The sequence below is a fragment of the Erpetoichthys calabaricus genome, chromosome 4 (genome assembly GCF_900747795.2).
Source record: "Erpetoichthys calabaricus chromosome 4, fErpCal1.3, whole genome shotgun sequence".
In the NCBI taxonomy this organism is placed as follows: Eukaryota; Metazoa; Chordata; class Cladistia; order Polypteriformes; family Polypteridae; genus Erpetoichthys; species Erpetoichthys calabaricus.
In genome coordinates this window covers 47,226,492-47,243,162 of record NC_041397.2, presented here as the reverse complement: position 1 = coordinate 47,243,162, position 16,671 = coordinate 47,226,492, and the positions used below count along the sequence as shown (strand labels likewise).

Genomic DNA, 16,671 nt, shown 5'->3' with positions numbered 1-16,671 from the left:
ACATCTCATTTCTACTTGGCTGTCATTTAATGAAGAAAGGAATTAATTCAGAGGGTTGAACTCTTCTAACAGGATATGAAAGTGATGGGGAAAAAGTTAATTAGCAGTGAAAATTGGTCACTGATTAGGAAAAGGGTTAGAATGAAAACCTGCAGCCACTGCGGCCCTCCAGGCCTGGAGTTCGCGACCCCTGACCTAACATCTTACTATCTGTTTTAATGGCTTCTGTACACTATCTTGATGTAGATAATGATAAGTCCACTATGACTCCTAGGTCCTTCTCATAAGGTGTGCTATCAGGTTTCAGACCTCCCATTGTGTATGCAACTCTAATACTGTATTTTTACTGCTTATATGTAATACATTACATTTACTTATTTTAAATTGTATCTGCCATAAATCTGACCAAGTCTGCATGCTGTCCAAATCCCTCAGTACCTGTTTAGCTGATTGTACATTGTCTGCCCTTCCACCTTGTTAGGTAGCACTGGCAAATTATTTATGTATATTAGTGAAAAGTCAAGCAAAATGACATCTTTTATTGGCTAACTAAAAAGATTACAATATGCAAGCTTTCGAGGCAACTCAGGCCCTTCTTCAGGCAAGATGTAATCAAAATTTATGTTTATTAAAAAAAGCAGTGGCCCCAGCACTGACTTCTAAGGGTCACCACTTTTTACCATCACCTAATTCTGAAAAAGTCCCCCCTCCACCGTAACCCTTCGCTACTCGTGTTTGTGTCAGTTTTGAATGCACCTGCACACAGCATCTTGAATTCCCACATCTTCTAGTTTGTCAGTGTAGCAGAGCTAATCACTGTGTCACTCCATCTTTAACTATTGCTTCTAAACAGTGTTATGTGTTATCCGTGAGTTGTTGTTTTTTGTAAAGTTTGTATTTGTGGAACTAAGCACTTCACTATAACTTGCACTCTGTGTATAACTGTATGTGACAAATAAAAATTGATCTGATTTCATTTGTAACAAATGCTAACAGTGTGACATAAAAGCTAAGGAGTATAAAGCACAAGTTTGCCACTCCAACTTGTATAATCCCACCATATACAGCAATTTAATCTGCTAGTGCTCCAATTGCCAAAATATGGAAACAGACAACACACTGCTGAGTATCTTGGGGTTAAAGAATCAGCCGAATGAACAACACACAGCATGGCACTTCACAGCAGGCAACTGTTTGCATTTTACCTTTAGCTGTCTGACGAATTACTGGTTGCTATTTCCTTCCAATCATACAGGTATCTAAAAAAGAACAAAACAGTTATGAGTTAACCACCCTTTAAATAAAGACCTGGTATCCAACACCATTTCATACTGGAGGACCTCATCCATGATGAAATGGTAACTGAGCAACTGAGCCAAATGACAGTGGCCAGGGCTTTGTGGTGATTACTGAAAAACTTTTGAGCTAAATCCTCAGCAAGGAAATACACATTCTTTAAGAGGCGTACTCTTCAAAGTTGAGTGAATTAGTCCACTTCAATAATTCGTCAACTTCCCACTCCATAACTTCTCCCTTCTTCTCCATGGCAGCCATTATTCCTTCTGTAGCTCTCTGTACCAGAGCTGCTGTATCAGGGTCTGGAGTGCTAGCATGAAGGAGACCTTCTTGATACCTAAATGCAAAAGAAAGTCACCGTATACATATAAAATTGCCGATTAAAATGTGCTTTAAAGAAAAAAATACCATTTGTTGTTTTAGTGTGATCATGTTTCTAAATGCTGTTTTATAGATAAGCATTCCATTTTCTGTCTCTGCGAGGGAAGGAGGTGTGTTACTTTTGGCAGCACACTGAGACATCTGCTTGCTGTCATTACACCTTCCTAATATCTGCCTTTTGACTGAGTAATAACAGTTTACCTACTATAAAATCATGAATTATTAGATGTTGCCTATTTTAAAAATGGCACTTCTCCAAACAGTCGGTATCACACTGCAGATCTGAGGTGTTTAACGAGTGTGATGGGCTAATGCAGGATTCTGTGCTGTTTCCTGCTTTATGCCAAGTGTTGTAGGGATAGACTCTGGTCTATATATGTGTGTGTGTCGCTCACTGTATACACACAGCAGAGAAATGAGAAGAGCAAAAATAAAACAGCTGGCTTCTGCTCTGGGCTTTATTATGTTCATTTTAGAAATCTCCCTGTCAAAAACATTTAGATGACACTATCAAAAATATTACAAATGTCTGGTGTGCTCAAAGGAGTACATAGCCAAATAACATGTATCATTAAAAGCAAGAACTGCCATCAAATGATAAAGCTGATTGCATAAACAACATTAATTTATTGTGGTCCATTAAGAATCGAGTCTAGGGCCCCGGTCCAAATGTTTTTGACCTGAAACTTTATTTAGTATTATCTGGCAGCTGGTTAAAGAAAAAAAAATAACCACTTCAGATTTTGAAATATTAAAACTCAATTGGTTAAAACCAAGGCAACAAACTCCTGTTCCAGTAGCAGCAGTAAATGGGTACTAATTAAGAAAGTGACTAGAATAAAAACCTGGCGTCCTCCAAGAACTGAGTCTGAGAGTCCTGCTGTGCCGCATCTGTGTAGGCCTTCCTCCCACATCATACTGGCTTTATGTGACTGCGTATACATGTCCAAGTGAGGGTACCTGCCCTCTGGTCGCCTACCTTCCTGTCCAGGGTTAGTTCCAGCCCAACCCTGCTGACCCTGTATTGTGACCGCCAAGTACACAAAATGAATAAGTGATAAGACATGAAATAATTGGCAACAGACTTAAACATCACTGCCAGTATTGTCATGAGTGTATGTGGTAATTAAAAACATGTATTTGCATAATAAGATTCCATATTGGCTGCAAACCGGAAAAAGTACAATTGCAAACACATGATTGATATGTAAAAACAATTAGCTGTCATTATTTACACTTCTGTTTGTTGAAACTTACATTTTCCTCATCCATTCAATTTTTTTCTTCTTTCTCTTTCTTTCCACATCCTGGCGCCTTTGAAGTTTAGAATGGTGAAATTCTGATTTATCTAGATTTGAGTCAGAAGATGCATTATCAAAGCCTATATTAAGCTGTGAAAATAAAATAAGTATATAGTAAATGATTACAAATAAATAAATAAAAAGGTTTTCCAATATAATTAAACTTGAACTTCACCTTGAAAACAAATGCACATTTGGATTCAGGTTTATAAACTTTTAATTTAAAATACACACATTTATTATAACAATAGAAATTTTTAAAATAAAATGTATTGCCAGAGTTTGGCCTTTTGCTGCTGGGAGAGGCACTGGCTCCCTGTAACCTTGAACTTGAGAAAAGGCTGAAAATGGATGGATAAGTGAAAAATGTACTGCCATGAATCACAATACTACAAAGTTATATGCGACATTAATCCAATGGGGATTTCAAGATTTTACAAAAACCTTCATTTAGTTAGAATTAATTACTGTAAAAAGGACAGTTGCTCACATATTGTGTCAGTGCGTTTGACACTGAAAAGTACAAGGATGTGAACATCAATGTGTTCTTTACTCTGAAGATCATCAGCAAGCACAAACATTATAATAAATTAGATTTGGGTAATGGCTCTGCAATGGACTGCCACCTCTTCTAGGGTTAGTTTTGGTCTTGCGCCCAATAATGACTGAACATGGTCCAGGCTCCCCATGACCCTTGAATTGTTCTGAATGGGTTTGAAAATATGTGTGCCAATGTATGGTAGGTGAAATGCTACCTATACAGGTTGAAAGGTGTCTCCTTTTGAACTTACATAGTTTCCTCTCCATGGGTAGAAAAATCCGGACTCCCACCTCCACGCTTGGAAATCTGGGACTCTGTGATATCCATTCTTGGGAGATGATGTAAGAGGGCAATGGTTTCACCAACTAACAGGAAACAGGACTGCATTTTGACAATATATAAATCCCACACAGTCCTGGTCTTGCAAATGAACAGACTCCACTGCAAAAGGAATCCATCATGAGTGCTGCAGTTCTCCAGGGACCGAAGTTGTCTCGGACTGTTCCATTCTTTTTTGACCATTCTTCAGGAGGGCTGAGGATTGTGTGCTCTTTTCACTAAGAAATAAAAAAATCTTTGCACAGAATTTGATGCTTACTGAATGCTGCTGCATAGTCGATGGACCACCATAAGCAAGCAGGCATGCATTTTTGGGTAATGGGTGGCACAGTGGTTAATGCTGCTGCCTCACAGATCCAGTCTTCTGGCTTTAAATCCTCTGCCTAACTGCAGTCATGTTTGCCTGTTATCCCTGTATCTGAGTGTTCTTTTATCCACAGGTTTGTGGGTTTTCCAGCCACATCCAAAATGTACGCATGTTAGGTGGAAGGTAATTTCAAATTAGTACCATGTGAAAATGAGTGTGCATGTATACAAAATTCGGTGGTGCAACAGTTTAGCATTCCATTCAGGACTGGTTCCTGGCTGGTACCCAATACTCCCTGGACAGGGTCCAGCTCTCTGTGATTGGATCAAGTGATTGAGAATGTTATGGTGCGTTATGTTAGGTAATCCTGATCACGGAAGACCATGGTGGCAGCAAGCATTTTAGCCCATCTACTTCTTAATTTAATGTCAATCAAATGGCCCACCACAGCTCTCTGTTTGCCATCTCAGAAATTAAAAAAATGACAAATTCAAAAAGATGCATCCAGGTGCCACGAAGTTTAGCACACAGGATTCTCTTAATTTTCTAGCTTTGTTATATTTTGCCTGTCAAGAACATTAAGTTTCTTTTTTTAAACCAGGAGGCAATTAGACACGAGTTACAAATAACAAGGGAGACAACAGCTAACTATATAAATAAAATACACACAATACACAAAAAACAAATACACAAAAAAGATAAACCAAAAAGGTTTGGGATCTACGGACTTCTAACCCATCTGAGTCTATTGAATTGATTTTGACAGAAATGTAAAATATAGAATTGAAGAGAGGTTTAGCACAGTACAGTATCTGTTCTATAAAGCAGGAGAATTGGTTTCAAATTAAGAAAATGGCTGGTCACCAATGCTGATAGGAATCGTGACCTAGATCTTTTTGCAGGTACAGTATTTATTAAATTGTAGCCTCTCTCTTTTGCACTGTCTGTATAATAGCTTAAAGATATTACATAAGAAGTTAAGAGTATCCTATTACATGCAATGCTCATTACCATTGGCATAATTAAGAACATAAATGGAAATTCAGGCTTGAGATGCATTTTGTATTCTTGTGCAATTTGTAAACTGCCTTGGAAAGGTGTTGTCTATGAAAAGAGTCCCATGTTTGGTCCACACATTAGGCTTATTTCATTTCATCTGAAATACTGTAATTCCCTACTGGCAGGAATACTTGACTCTACTACTGAGCCTCTGCAGATGCTCCCAAATGCAATAGCATGTCTTGTGCTCAACCAGCCTTGACAGGTGAATGTCACTTCTCTTTTCAGGTTACTACACTGGTTCCCGGTAGCAGCATGCATTAAGTTCAACACCTTGACGCTCATCTACAGAAGTAGTCACTGAGTCAGCTCCTATGTATATGGAGACGCTCATGTGGTCCTATGCCTATTCTCGCCCACTCAGGTCTGCCAGTTAAAATGATGTCTGGTGAAACCACCTCTATGTGGCATCATATCTCAATCCAGGCTCTTTACATGTGTAGCTCTAAGGCGGTGGAACAAGCCCACTTCCATCTGAACTGCTGACCACCTCAATGTGTTTATCAAGCATCTCTTATTTTGTGAATATCTAACAGACAGTGACTTTTATAGGTTCTTGAGACTAAGAAAAGGTTACCTAGTTTAGTTATTACCAACAGCAATACGTCTGCATAATGCTTCACTGTAACTGTGACATCCAAGTCAGAACTTTTCTTTCTTTTGAATTTTCTTGTTTTATAGTCATTGCAGTGTGTGTTCAGACCAAAGTGTGTGTGTGTGTGTGTATTTATTTATTTACTTACTTATCTATCTATTTATTTATTTAAAGAGCTTCTATAAAAGGCTGAGTTTCTCCCTGGGCACAAATGAAGGAAGGAAGTTTGTGCGTGCGTGTGTTCTATCTATCTATCTAGTTTGGTTCAAAGCTCTTCACTTGTGATGATCAATTTTGTAACCTTGCCTTGTAACACTTGTTTGCAAACAATACCCCCAACTAATGTTTACTTAGTTATGTTGACCTCTTTTGTAACTCGCTCTGGATTAAAAAAGTCTGTTAAGATAATAAATCTTCTTCTTTCGGCTGCTCCCATTAGGGGTTGCCACAGCGGATCATCTTCTTCCATATCTTCCTGTCCTCTGCATCTTGTTCTGTTAAACCCATCACCTGCATGTCCTCTCTCACCACATCCATAAACCTTTGCTTAGGCCTTCCTCTTTTCCTCTTCCTTGGCAGCTCTATCCTTAGCATCCTTCTCCCAATATACCCAGCATCTCTCCTCTGCACATGTCCAAACCAACGCAATCTCGCCTCTCTGACTTTGTCTCCCAACCGTCCAACTTGAGCTGACCCTCTAATGTACTCATTTCTAATCCTGTCCAGCCTCATCACACCCAGTGCAAATCTTAGCATCTTTAACTCTGCTCCCTCCAGCTCTGTCTCCTGCTTTCTGGTCCGTGCCAACGTCTCCAACCCATATAACATAGCTGGTCTCACTACCGTCCTGTAGACCTTCCCTTTCACTCTTGCTGATACCAGTCTGTCACAAATCACTCCTGACCCATTCCACCCTGCCTGCACTTTCTTTGTCACCTCTCTTCCACAATCCCCATTACTCTGTACTGTTGATCCCAAGTATTTAAACTCATCCACCTTCGCCAACTCTGCTCCTTGCATCCTCACCATTCCACTGACGTCCCTCTCATTTACACACATGTATTCTGTCTTGTTCCTACTGACCTTCATTCCTCTCCTCTCTAGAGCATATCTCCACCTCTCCAGGGTCTCCTCAACCTGCTCCCTACTATCGCTACAGATCACAATGTCATCAGCAAACATACTCCACAGGGACTCCTGTCTAATCTCACCTGTCAACCTGTCCATCACCATTGCAAATAAGAAAGGGCTCAGAGCTGATTCCTGATGTAATCCCACCTCCACGTTGAATGCATTCGTCGCTCCTACCGCAGACCTCACCACAGTCACAGTTCCCTCGTACATATCCTGTACAACTCTTACGTACTTCTCTGCCACTCCTGACATCCTCATACAATACCACAGCTCCTCTCGAGGCACCCTGTCATATGCTTTCTCCAGGTCCACAAAGACACAATGCAACTCCTTCTGGCCTTCTGTAAACTTCTCATTCAACATCCTCAGAGCAAACATTGCATCTGTGGTGCTCTTTCTTGGCATGAAACCACACTGCTGCTCACTAATCATCACCTCACTTCTTAACCTAGCTTCCACTACTCTTTCCCATAACTTCACGCTGTGGCTCATCAATTTTATCCCCCTGTAATTACTACAGTCCTGCACATCTCCCTTATTATTAAACTAGACATTAAGCCTGTTACAATAACGGGCGCTAGAACAGTAGTCCTTAAACATTAGTAGGAACAGTCTATATTAAATGGCAAGGGACCTTTTACCTCATTAAATTTTTTCCATAAAATGCCTGTAATTTTCTCTGACAGTAATACTGGCTTTGCTGTCCGTAATATGCATTTAATTTTCTGTCACAACAGTGGGCAATCAGCAGATTCTCCCCAGCAACTGATTTAATGTGCGCGAAAATAAATCTACTTTTAAAAGTCATTGTATTGTAATATCATGAAAATTCGTATATTTAGGAAAACCCCTTCAACGACTGACACTTTACACTTTCCCAGGCCAAGCTTCTTAATCGCAAATCTGACATTCTCAGAGTGAACACTTGCACAACAATGGGGAAGCTGGTCTCCGCATCTCAGTACCCGATTGGATTTTTCGTGTTTTATGTTTTAGGTCTTACCTCATTTACCGAAATCCGATTGGATCGGCCGTGCGATATTTTATAGGTCCCGCCCTCTCTGTCTTGTGTGACGCGTCAGGTGGCCTTTGAAGCATCTGCTTTGAAGCATCGCACCGTGCCCCGCACATGCGCACTTCACCAGAAGACACACACACACAGACACTGGATGCACACAGGGGTTTTATTAAAGAGGATATCGGCACCAGTACACTTCTTCTCCACTCCTCAGGCATCCTCTCACTTTCCAAGATTTCATTAAACAATCTGGTTAAAAACTCCACTGCCATCTCTCCTAATGTCATCTGGACCAACGGCCTTTCCTTTTTTCATCCTCTTCATAACTGTCCTTACTTCCTCCTTGCTAATCCGTTGCACTTCTTGATTCACTATCTCCACAACATCCAACCTCTTCTCTCTCTCATTCTCTTTATTCATCAGCCTCTCAAAGTACTCTTTCCATTTGCTCAACACACTCTCCTCACTTGTGAGTACATTTCCATCTTTATCCTTTATCACCCTAACCTGCTGCACATCTTTTCCAGCTCGGTCCCTCTGTCTAGCCAATCGGTACAGGTCCTTTTCTCGCTCCTTAGTGTCCAACCTCTCATACAACTCATCATACGCCTTTTCTTTAGCCTTCGCCACCTCTCTCTTCACCTTGCACCTTATCTCCTTGTACTCTTGCCTACTTTCTGCATCTCTCTGACTATCCCACTTCTTCTTTGCCATCCTCTTCCTCTGTGTACTCTCCTGTATTTCCTCATTCCACCACCAGGTTTCCTTTTCCTTCTTGCTCTTTCCAGATGTCATGCCAAGCACCCTTCTTGCTGTCACCCTTACTACATCTGCTGTAGTTGCCCAAATGTCTGGTAACTCTTCACTGCCATCCAGTGCCTGTCTCACCTTCTCCCTAAACTCAACCTTGCAGTCCTCCTTTTTCAACTTCCACCATTTGATCCTTGGCTCTGCCCTCACTCTCTTCTTCTTCTTGATATCCAACGTCATCCTACAGACCACCATCCTATGCTGCTTAACTACACTTTCCCCTGCCACCACTCTGCAGTCTTCAATCTCCTTCAGATCAACTCTTCTGCATAGGATGTAATCTACCTGTGTGCATCTTCCTCCACTCTTGTACATAACCCTATGTTCCTCCCTCTTCTTAAAATACGTATTCACCACATCCATGTCCATCCTTTTGGCAAAATCCGCTATCCTCTGACCTTCTTTATTCCTCTCCTTGACACCATACCTACCCATCACCCCCTCGTCTCCACTGTTCTCTTCACAAACCTGCCCATTGAAATCCACTCCAATCACCACTTTCTGTCCCTTGGGTACACTGTTCATCACTTTATCCAACTCACTCCAAAAATCTTCTTACTCACCCAATGCACATCCAACTTGCGGTGCATATGCACTAACAACATTCATCATCACACCTCCAATTTCCAGCTTCATAATCATTACTCTGCCTGACACTCTTTTCACCTCCAAAACACTCTTGACATACTGTTCCTTCAGAATAACTCCTACTCCATTTCTCCTCCTATCCACACCATGATAGAACAATTTGAATCCACCTGCAATCCACCTAGCCTTACTCCCCTTCCATTTAGTCTCTTGCACGTACAATATATCAGCCTTCCTTCTCTCCATCATATATCTGCTAACTCTCTCCCCTTACCAGTCATACTGCCAACATTCAAAGTTCCTACCCTCAGTTCCACTCTCTTTACTTTCCTCCTCTCCTCCAGCCTCCAGACACGTCTACCCCCTCTTCTTCTCCTTCTTCTTCGGCCAAGAGTAGCCTAATTTCTGCCAGCACCCTGTTGACTAACAATACTGGTGGCGGTCGTTGTTAACCCGGGGTTCGACCAATCCGGTATGGAAATTTGTATTGTTGTCCGCACATTGATTTGGCAAAATTTTACACCAGATGCCCTTCCTGACGTAACCTTCCCCATTTATCCGGGCTTGGGACTGGCGCGAAGAAGCACACTGGTTTGTGCATCCCCTGTGGCTGGGTTTGTTAAGATAATAAATATAAGTGTAAAATGTAAATAATTGGAAGCCACAGTAGCTCCAGGATAAGATGTAAATGTTGAAGCATTTTTTGATCTTTAATAGCATGGTGTTGCTATTGGATGTGATATTGGGACATCTTAACTATGAGAAAACCAAAGACCCTTCATAAACTGATTGGACTCTTCTCATATGCTGACTTCTTGTATTTTTATATCCTAAAGAATAAAGTAGAACCTGATAAGCCAGTGAAGAAGGTAGTGTGTATTGGCCCCTAACAGGCAGGGCCCTGAAAGGCACATACAGTAGGTGTCCATTGTTTTACTGTGTGTGTTGTCATTTCCCTCCTTCATAATTGAAACAAACTGTTTTTGATTTTTAACAAATGTGCAGGGTTCAGGGTAAGAGACATTGTGTGTCCTGTCACACTATGCATTACAAATTTTGTAAATGTCTCATTAGTGAAGTACTATAAGTAGAAAATACAACACCTAAATTTGTGTTCAGTGAAATTGATCTTCTTACCCTATGATTCAGAAGTCTCCAGCCATTGTTTTCGTATCGTCTATACCAGCCTGAGTGATCATCTTCTACTGTTTTCCCATGATTATGAACTTCTTTGGGCTGAGGCCATTTTGAGAGTGGGCTAGTGTAGTCCTTCGGACTATTTGCACACAAATCAACGATGGGTCGATGAGTGAAAATCTTGTAGAAGATTTCTGGTGGAAATTTGCTCTAAAATACAAATATCAAAGACATGAAGAGTAAAGTTAGAGCATCTTAAGGGTGCATACATTTACATTATATTTTTTTTCCTATTGTAATGGGAGCATCTCTGAATGCCAAATCAGCCTAGAACAAGAAGTGTAGAAAGGCTTTGTGGTGGAGTGGCTAAAGTTAAGACATTGGACATAAAACACAAAAGCTTCCAGTTTGGTTCCCACCAATTCCTCACGCTGTGGCCCAGAGAAATTAATTTAACTGTCCTCTGCTCTAACAGTTAAAAACAATTGTTAATATATCTTGAATATTAACTCATCAGTAAAATGTCAAAATAATAATAAAAACTGCAACAGCTGAAGCATACCTACATGAAGAATGGATCAAATAAATGACATCATCCAGGTCTCAACAGCCCAAGACTTGTTTCTCCATGGGAACACCCAGGATTGTTAAACATAGAGTTCTATTTAGCCCTTTACAACTACCCCCACTAGAAACAACATAATTGACAGAAATATTTACAACTTATAATATCCCCAAAACATGCACATTAATATGAAGCACATAGTAAGTCTGTTAAAATCTGCCAATCTTAGTAGCACATAGTTACAATTAAATGCACCTGTTGAGCCTTTAGTTTTGTCACAATAGAACAGCAAAATACCACACTTCCATCCCATTATGTGGGCTTGGCATGAGTTATTCTTTGAGCAATAAATGCCACAAAAAGCTATGGATCTTTGCCATTCTCCTTTGATCATAATGACTGACCCTCCACTCATGATGTCATCATACTAGATAAGATGACTTTCTCCACTTATAGACAGAAGTACCATATTTTTTTTCTCTCTATTCCATAATACAAGTAAATGGATGAATGTAAATAACAACATAAGTGCTACAAAACAGGCAATCCAGATTAAATAAAATGTCATTTCTGCAGACCAATCAGAACGCCTTTTATAGAAGTGGGTTGCTCACATTTACATTGGTCAGTGCCCTGCTTTCACTATCTTAAAGGGACAAAAACCTTCTACACAGCACTTACAACAGTACATAATAACATCCATCCATCCATTATCCAACCCACTATATCCTAACTACAGGGTCACAGGTGTCTGCTGGAGCCAATCCCAGCCAACACAGGGCGCAAGGCAGGAAACAAACCCTGGGCAGGGCGCCACATCCACACACACCAAGCACACACTAGGGACAATTTAGAATCGCCAATGCACTTAACCTGCAAGTCTTTGGACTGTGAGAGGAAACCGGAGTATCCGGAGGAAACCCACATAGACACGTGAAGAACATGCAAACTCCGTGCAGGGAGGACCTGGGAAGTGAACCCAGGTCTCCTTACTGCGAGGCATAAGCGCTACCCACTGCGCCACCATGCCACCCTACATAATAACATGTAGTATAAAATGTAAACAATTTGTGACAGATTATTTAAAAAAGGTAATTTAATTATTAATTGTTATTTAATTAAAGGCTGCTACTACTACTATTACCAGTGAGGGCTTCTCTTTTGTCATATGCAACCTACCAACAGTGCTGGTTATAGAATATTAAATAAGAAAAGTACAACTCATGTGAAATGTGGGTGTCTGCCCCTTATTCTGGGGGTTTGCTAAGGACCTTCTTGAAAATTCAGTACAATTCAGTATCTTATATTATTGTTTTTTGGACTGGAGGATTTTTTTGATAGAATTTCCTGGAAGTCAGGGAGGAGATGTATGTCTGCCATTTATTGTTCGTATGAAATGCTTGCCTTATAGTCTGCCCCCGCTGCACACCAGCAACAACTCCACCTATTAGTTCTACCCTGCTCTGTCCAATTCTCATTCTGACCTGGCAGCCATTTATTATAATAATAAAATAAAATAAAAAATACAAAAATACAAGCATTCTAAAAAAGATCTACATCTCAGAATACAGCCATCAAGTAAATTTCTACTGTATTTATTTAATGAAACATGAAAATATATAGAAAAGACATTAGTTTGCCACATTTAATCCTCACATATATGAATAAACAAATGTATATTTAAACCCAGAATAATTCTGATAATATTCATACAGCCAAAATCAAATTTACTTCCAGATATACAATAACTAAAGGATGCAACAGCAAATATATATAAACACAGTGTATACAGTAAGACAGCACTCCTTCTAAAACAGCTCAGTTACAGATGTCCCACAACCCTGTTCAGTAGAGGGCGGGATATAAAATGACTGACTCTGACTCAATTACAGAAGTTGGCAGACAAATACAGTATCTCTTCTGTTCTTCAGGCTGTGTTGTTCCTAAAAGTTGTACAATTCTGAAGGAAAATAACCCAAAAGCATGCATACTTACCCCTCCCAGCCTAAATTTTACATGTACTCCAGCAGCAGCATCGAGAAACTCTGCCTGCAAAAATTAAAAATGGAATTAAGTCTTGTTAGCAATAAGGTACTGCAATATAGGGTTTACTGCAAAATTACAGTAGAATTAAAAATATATGCAATACCTTCTGGAATGTAATGGCAGTGTACAACAGCACCATTCAAAGGTAAAACGAGGGCTGGAGTATCAGACTTACTGTAATGTGCCAAATGAAAGAACTGGGTGTGCCCTTATAAAATTAACACTTAAGGTATCTTTTCACCTAATGTTATTGTCCCTAGGCTTTCATTAATTTACACATGTTATATTATTGTATTTTTATACATTATATTAAACTTGTGGGAAGTTTTGCTGAAGTTGAGCAAATTGATTTATATAAATAAAATGAATTATTAGTAGGCTAGAGATTGCCAGGAGAACCAGTCAGATGGCACAGAGTAGCCAAGAGTATCATATGAGACCTGAAATTTGACAAATGAGAGGAGACCCTTCAGTCCATCAAGCTTGTTGTTTAGCTAATAGCTCAGCTGTCCCAATTTCTCATCCAGACACTTCTTAAAGGTTGCTAAGGTTTCAGTTTCAGCTACATGTCTCGGTAGTTTGTTCCAGATTCCCACAACTCCTTGTGTAAAGAAGTGCTTCCTAGCTTTAGTCCTAAATGCACTTCCTCTTAATTTCCTCAGGTGTCCTCCAGTATTTGATTCACTGCTAAATTAAAAATTTTGTTATAAATGCCTTTCAGAATTTTGAAGACCTAGATTAGGACCTTCTGCTCAAGACGAAACAGATTTAATTCCCTGAGTCTGTTGGGAGTAGAACAATTCCTTCAAGTCCTGAGATACACTTGGTTGCTCTCCTCTACACTGCTTCAAGTGCTGCTATGTCTTTTTTGTAGAGGGGTAACCAGAACTGCACACAATACTCCAGAAATAGTCTCTCTATTACTTTATTTGGTTTAAGTATAACATGCCTTGATTTATATTCAACAGTTTTTAGGATATAATTTAATGTTTAATATGCCTTTTTAATTGCTTCTGTGCATTGCTCAGATGTTGTGTTAACATGACCCCACCAAATCATTTTTACAAGAGAACCCTTGGTAGCACACAGGCTGGATTTCCAGCAATCTCAATTGGAAGGTGCACCAATATAAACGAGAGAAACAGAAAGTGCCTGTGTGAAAAAAAAATCCAATGTTTCCCCAGGATATTATCAGACAATTGAGACATCAGGTGACAGAGATGATTGAACCTCCATGGAAAGAATGACTGAGGCTAAGGTGTGTAGTCAGAACAGAGCACAGTATGTGGCCACTAGCTGCTGAAGCTGGCACAGGCTGCCCTATCTGGGTTGAACAGAGGGAGGACAGAATGGGGAGACCAATACTCTTAATTTTTACTATTATTATAATTATTTTACCTGACAAGTTAATCCAAACACAAATAATGTTACATGCAACAAATTCAAAATCCAGTTTAACTTAAAACAGGAATACTTAAATGTGTCTAGAAGATCATAAGAAAGGTTTAATAAACATTATAGATAGATAGATAGATAGATAGATAGATAGATAGATAGATAGATACTTCATTAATCCCGATGGGAAATTCACAATTATAATACATTAGCAGGTTGGAAAATGACTGACTGACTGACATTTAAGACATACTTACTGGACAAGCAGTTCAAAAATACATTTTGTGACAAAAAACATATTTACATAACCAAAGAAAATAAACTTGCAAGAACCTGAACTCCTTAAAGGAATACAATGTTCAAAATGCCCCTCAGAAAAACATCATAGTTTCCTTTTGTAAAATCTCAGAAATTAAAAAGGGACTTCATCTCTAGTAGGAAAATTAAGACAATACTGCAGCATACCAACACAGCTCTGTCATGGGCAAACAAAAAAGTTACATTCCCATTCAGTCGGTAGATGTCAGCAGCACATTTCATTAAAGGCAATAGCTGTATTACCTCTTTTGGATTTACATATTTAAGCAGTAAACGTGGATCTCCTTGTCTTCTGAAGTTAATCAGACTCTTGTAGTAGCGAAATACACAAGTGTCCTAAAAAACAGAAAATTAAGTTATGGCAGAAAAGTTGTGTGTCTGACTGCCAAATTGGTGTATGACTTTAATAAGAATTTTGAAAAAATAAGAAAGTAATCAATACATTGTTTGACTGCAGGATTGACATAAAGTATACCTTAATAAAATCATTTTAAAAATACGAAAGTAAAAAAACACATCATTTTAAAAACAGTGAACTATACAAGAGGCATTCATAAACTCAAAACAAATGGTCTCAGATTAACAACAATTTAAGTGCCTACTATTCACCCAGTAGTACCTTTAAAGTAATTTCAGAGCTCTCTTAACATGCTGTAATTATTTAACAAGTTGTTACTTTTTTAAATAGTAACATACTAATTGATTAGGTGAAAACAAGAATATTACTTTAGTTATGAAAAATGGGTTGGCATGCTGGGCAGCACGTAGCTTGAGCGCAAGCTTAGATATTGGGCAGGTCTGTTTTCTTGGTACAGTCTGAATGTTCCCTCCATGTCCATGTGGTTTTTGCTGTCAAATAGAATGGCAACCCTAAACTGCTGTAATGTTACGCAGAAGCGGACTAGCAGGTTGTTCCTTCCTTTCACATGATGCTCCTAGGAGGGACTCGGGTCCCACACAAACAACTAATGGAATAAGTGAATACACTCTACACTTGAATGGATAGGTTAACCAATCCTTTAAACTATACTTGTGTTTTAAATTTAATTTTTGAGTTTAATTGCTTTTTTGTTCAAATAAAAACTTTGATGTATTTGAGTCAGTCATTCTTAAACTCATTTATTCCAAGTCAAGGTTGTGAGGGCCAGGCAGGAAACAGGGTACTACTCCATTGCCGAGACTTGCAGTCTTACTGGGGCCAGTTTTGAATTTTAACTTTTGCTGCACATCATTGAGGATGTGAGCAGAAAACCAGTGTACCTGGAAGAAAAACCATGAAGTCCCATAAAGAACATGCAGCTTCCACAAGTACAATATCTGGGTACAGCATTCAAATCCAGGCCACTAGATTAATAAAGCAGAGGTGTTAATCATTTTGTTGCATAAATTTCATGTGTATATCATGTGTAAGGCCATGGTGTCAAATTGATTGCTAAGTGTTAGTGAGTCTACCTTTAGCCAGACTGGCATTTGTGCCTTGTCTTGATTATTTTATGGACTGTCACAAACTCCCTGTTACGCAGTAAGAAAAGAAGCAGGTGTGGATGGTTGGTGTGACCGGTATGGGGTGTCCTGCTCCCCAAACCTTGGATACAACTGCAATAAATACAAGTCTCAGGTCAAGAGACACTTTTATTTTCTACATCAGGGGTGCCCAGTATGTTGATCGCGATCGACCGGTAGATTGGAAAGGTAGTGCAGGTAGATCGCACTGCATTAAAAAAAAATTTTTTTTTTTAAAATGTTACTCTATCACAGGGGTGGGCAAATTCATTCCTGGAGGGCCACAGTGGCTGCGGGTTTTTGTTCCAACCCAGTTGCTTAATTAGAAAACAATCCTT

The 16,671-nt window shown here is 39.4% G+C and overlaps 1 protein-coding gene across 1 annotated transcript in view; it reads right to left on the bottom strand.

The window, feature by feature from the left end:
• c4h11orf65 (chromosome 4 C11orf65 homolog) overlaps nt 1-16,671 on the bottom strand; it is a 42,801-nt gene that overhangs the window by 3,059 nt on the left and 23,071 nt on the right. Inside the window, exons 4-9 of the mRNA XM_028801247.2 lie at nt 15,074-15,166; nt 13,067-13,120; nt 10,507-10,716; nt 2,935-3,068; nt 1,469-1,633; nt 1,206-1,259 (exon numbers count right to left, since the gene is read on the bottom strand). Of these exons, the coding sequence (XP_028657080.1) occupies nt 1,208-1,259; nt 1,469-1,633; nt 2,935-3,068; nt 10,507-10,716; nt 13,067-13,120; nt 15,074-15,166 (708 nt within the window). The 3' untranslated portion in view covers nt 1,206-1,207. The remainder of the gene's footprint in view (nt 1-1,205; nt 1,260-1,468; nt 1,634-2,934; nt 3,069-10,506; nt 10,717-13,066; nt 13,121-15,073; nt 15,167-16,671) is intronic.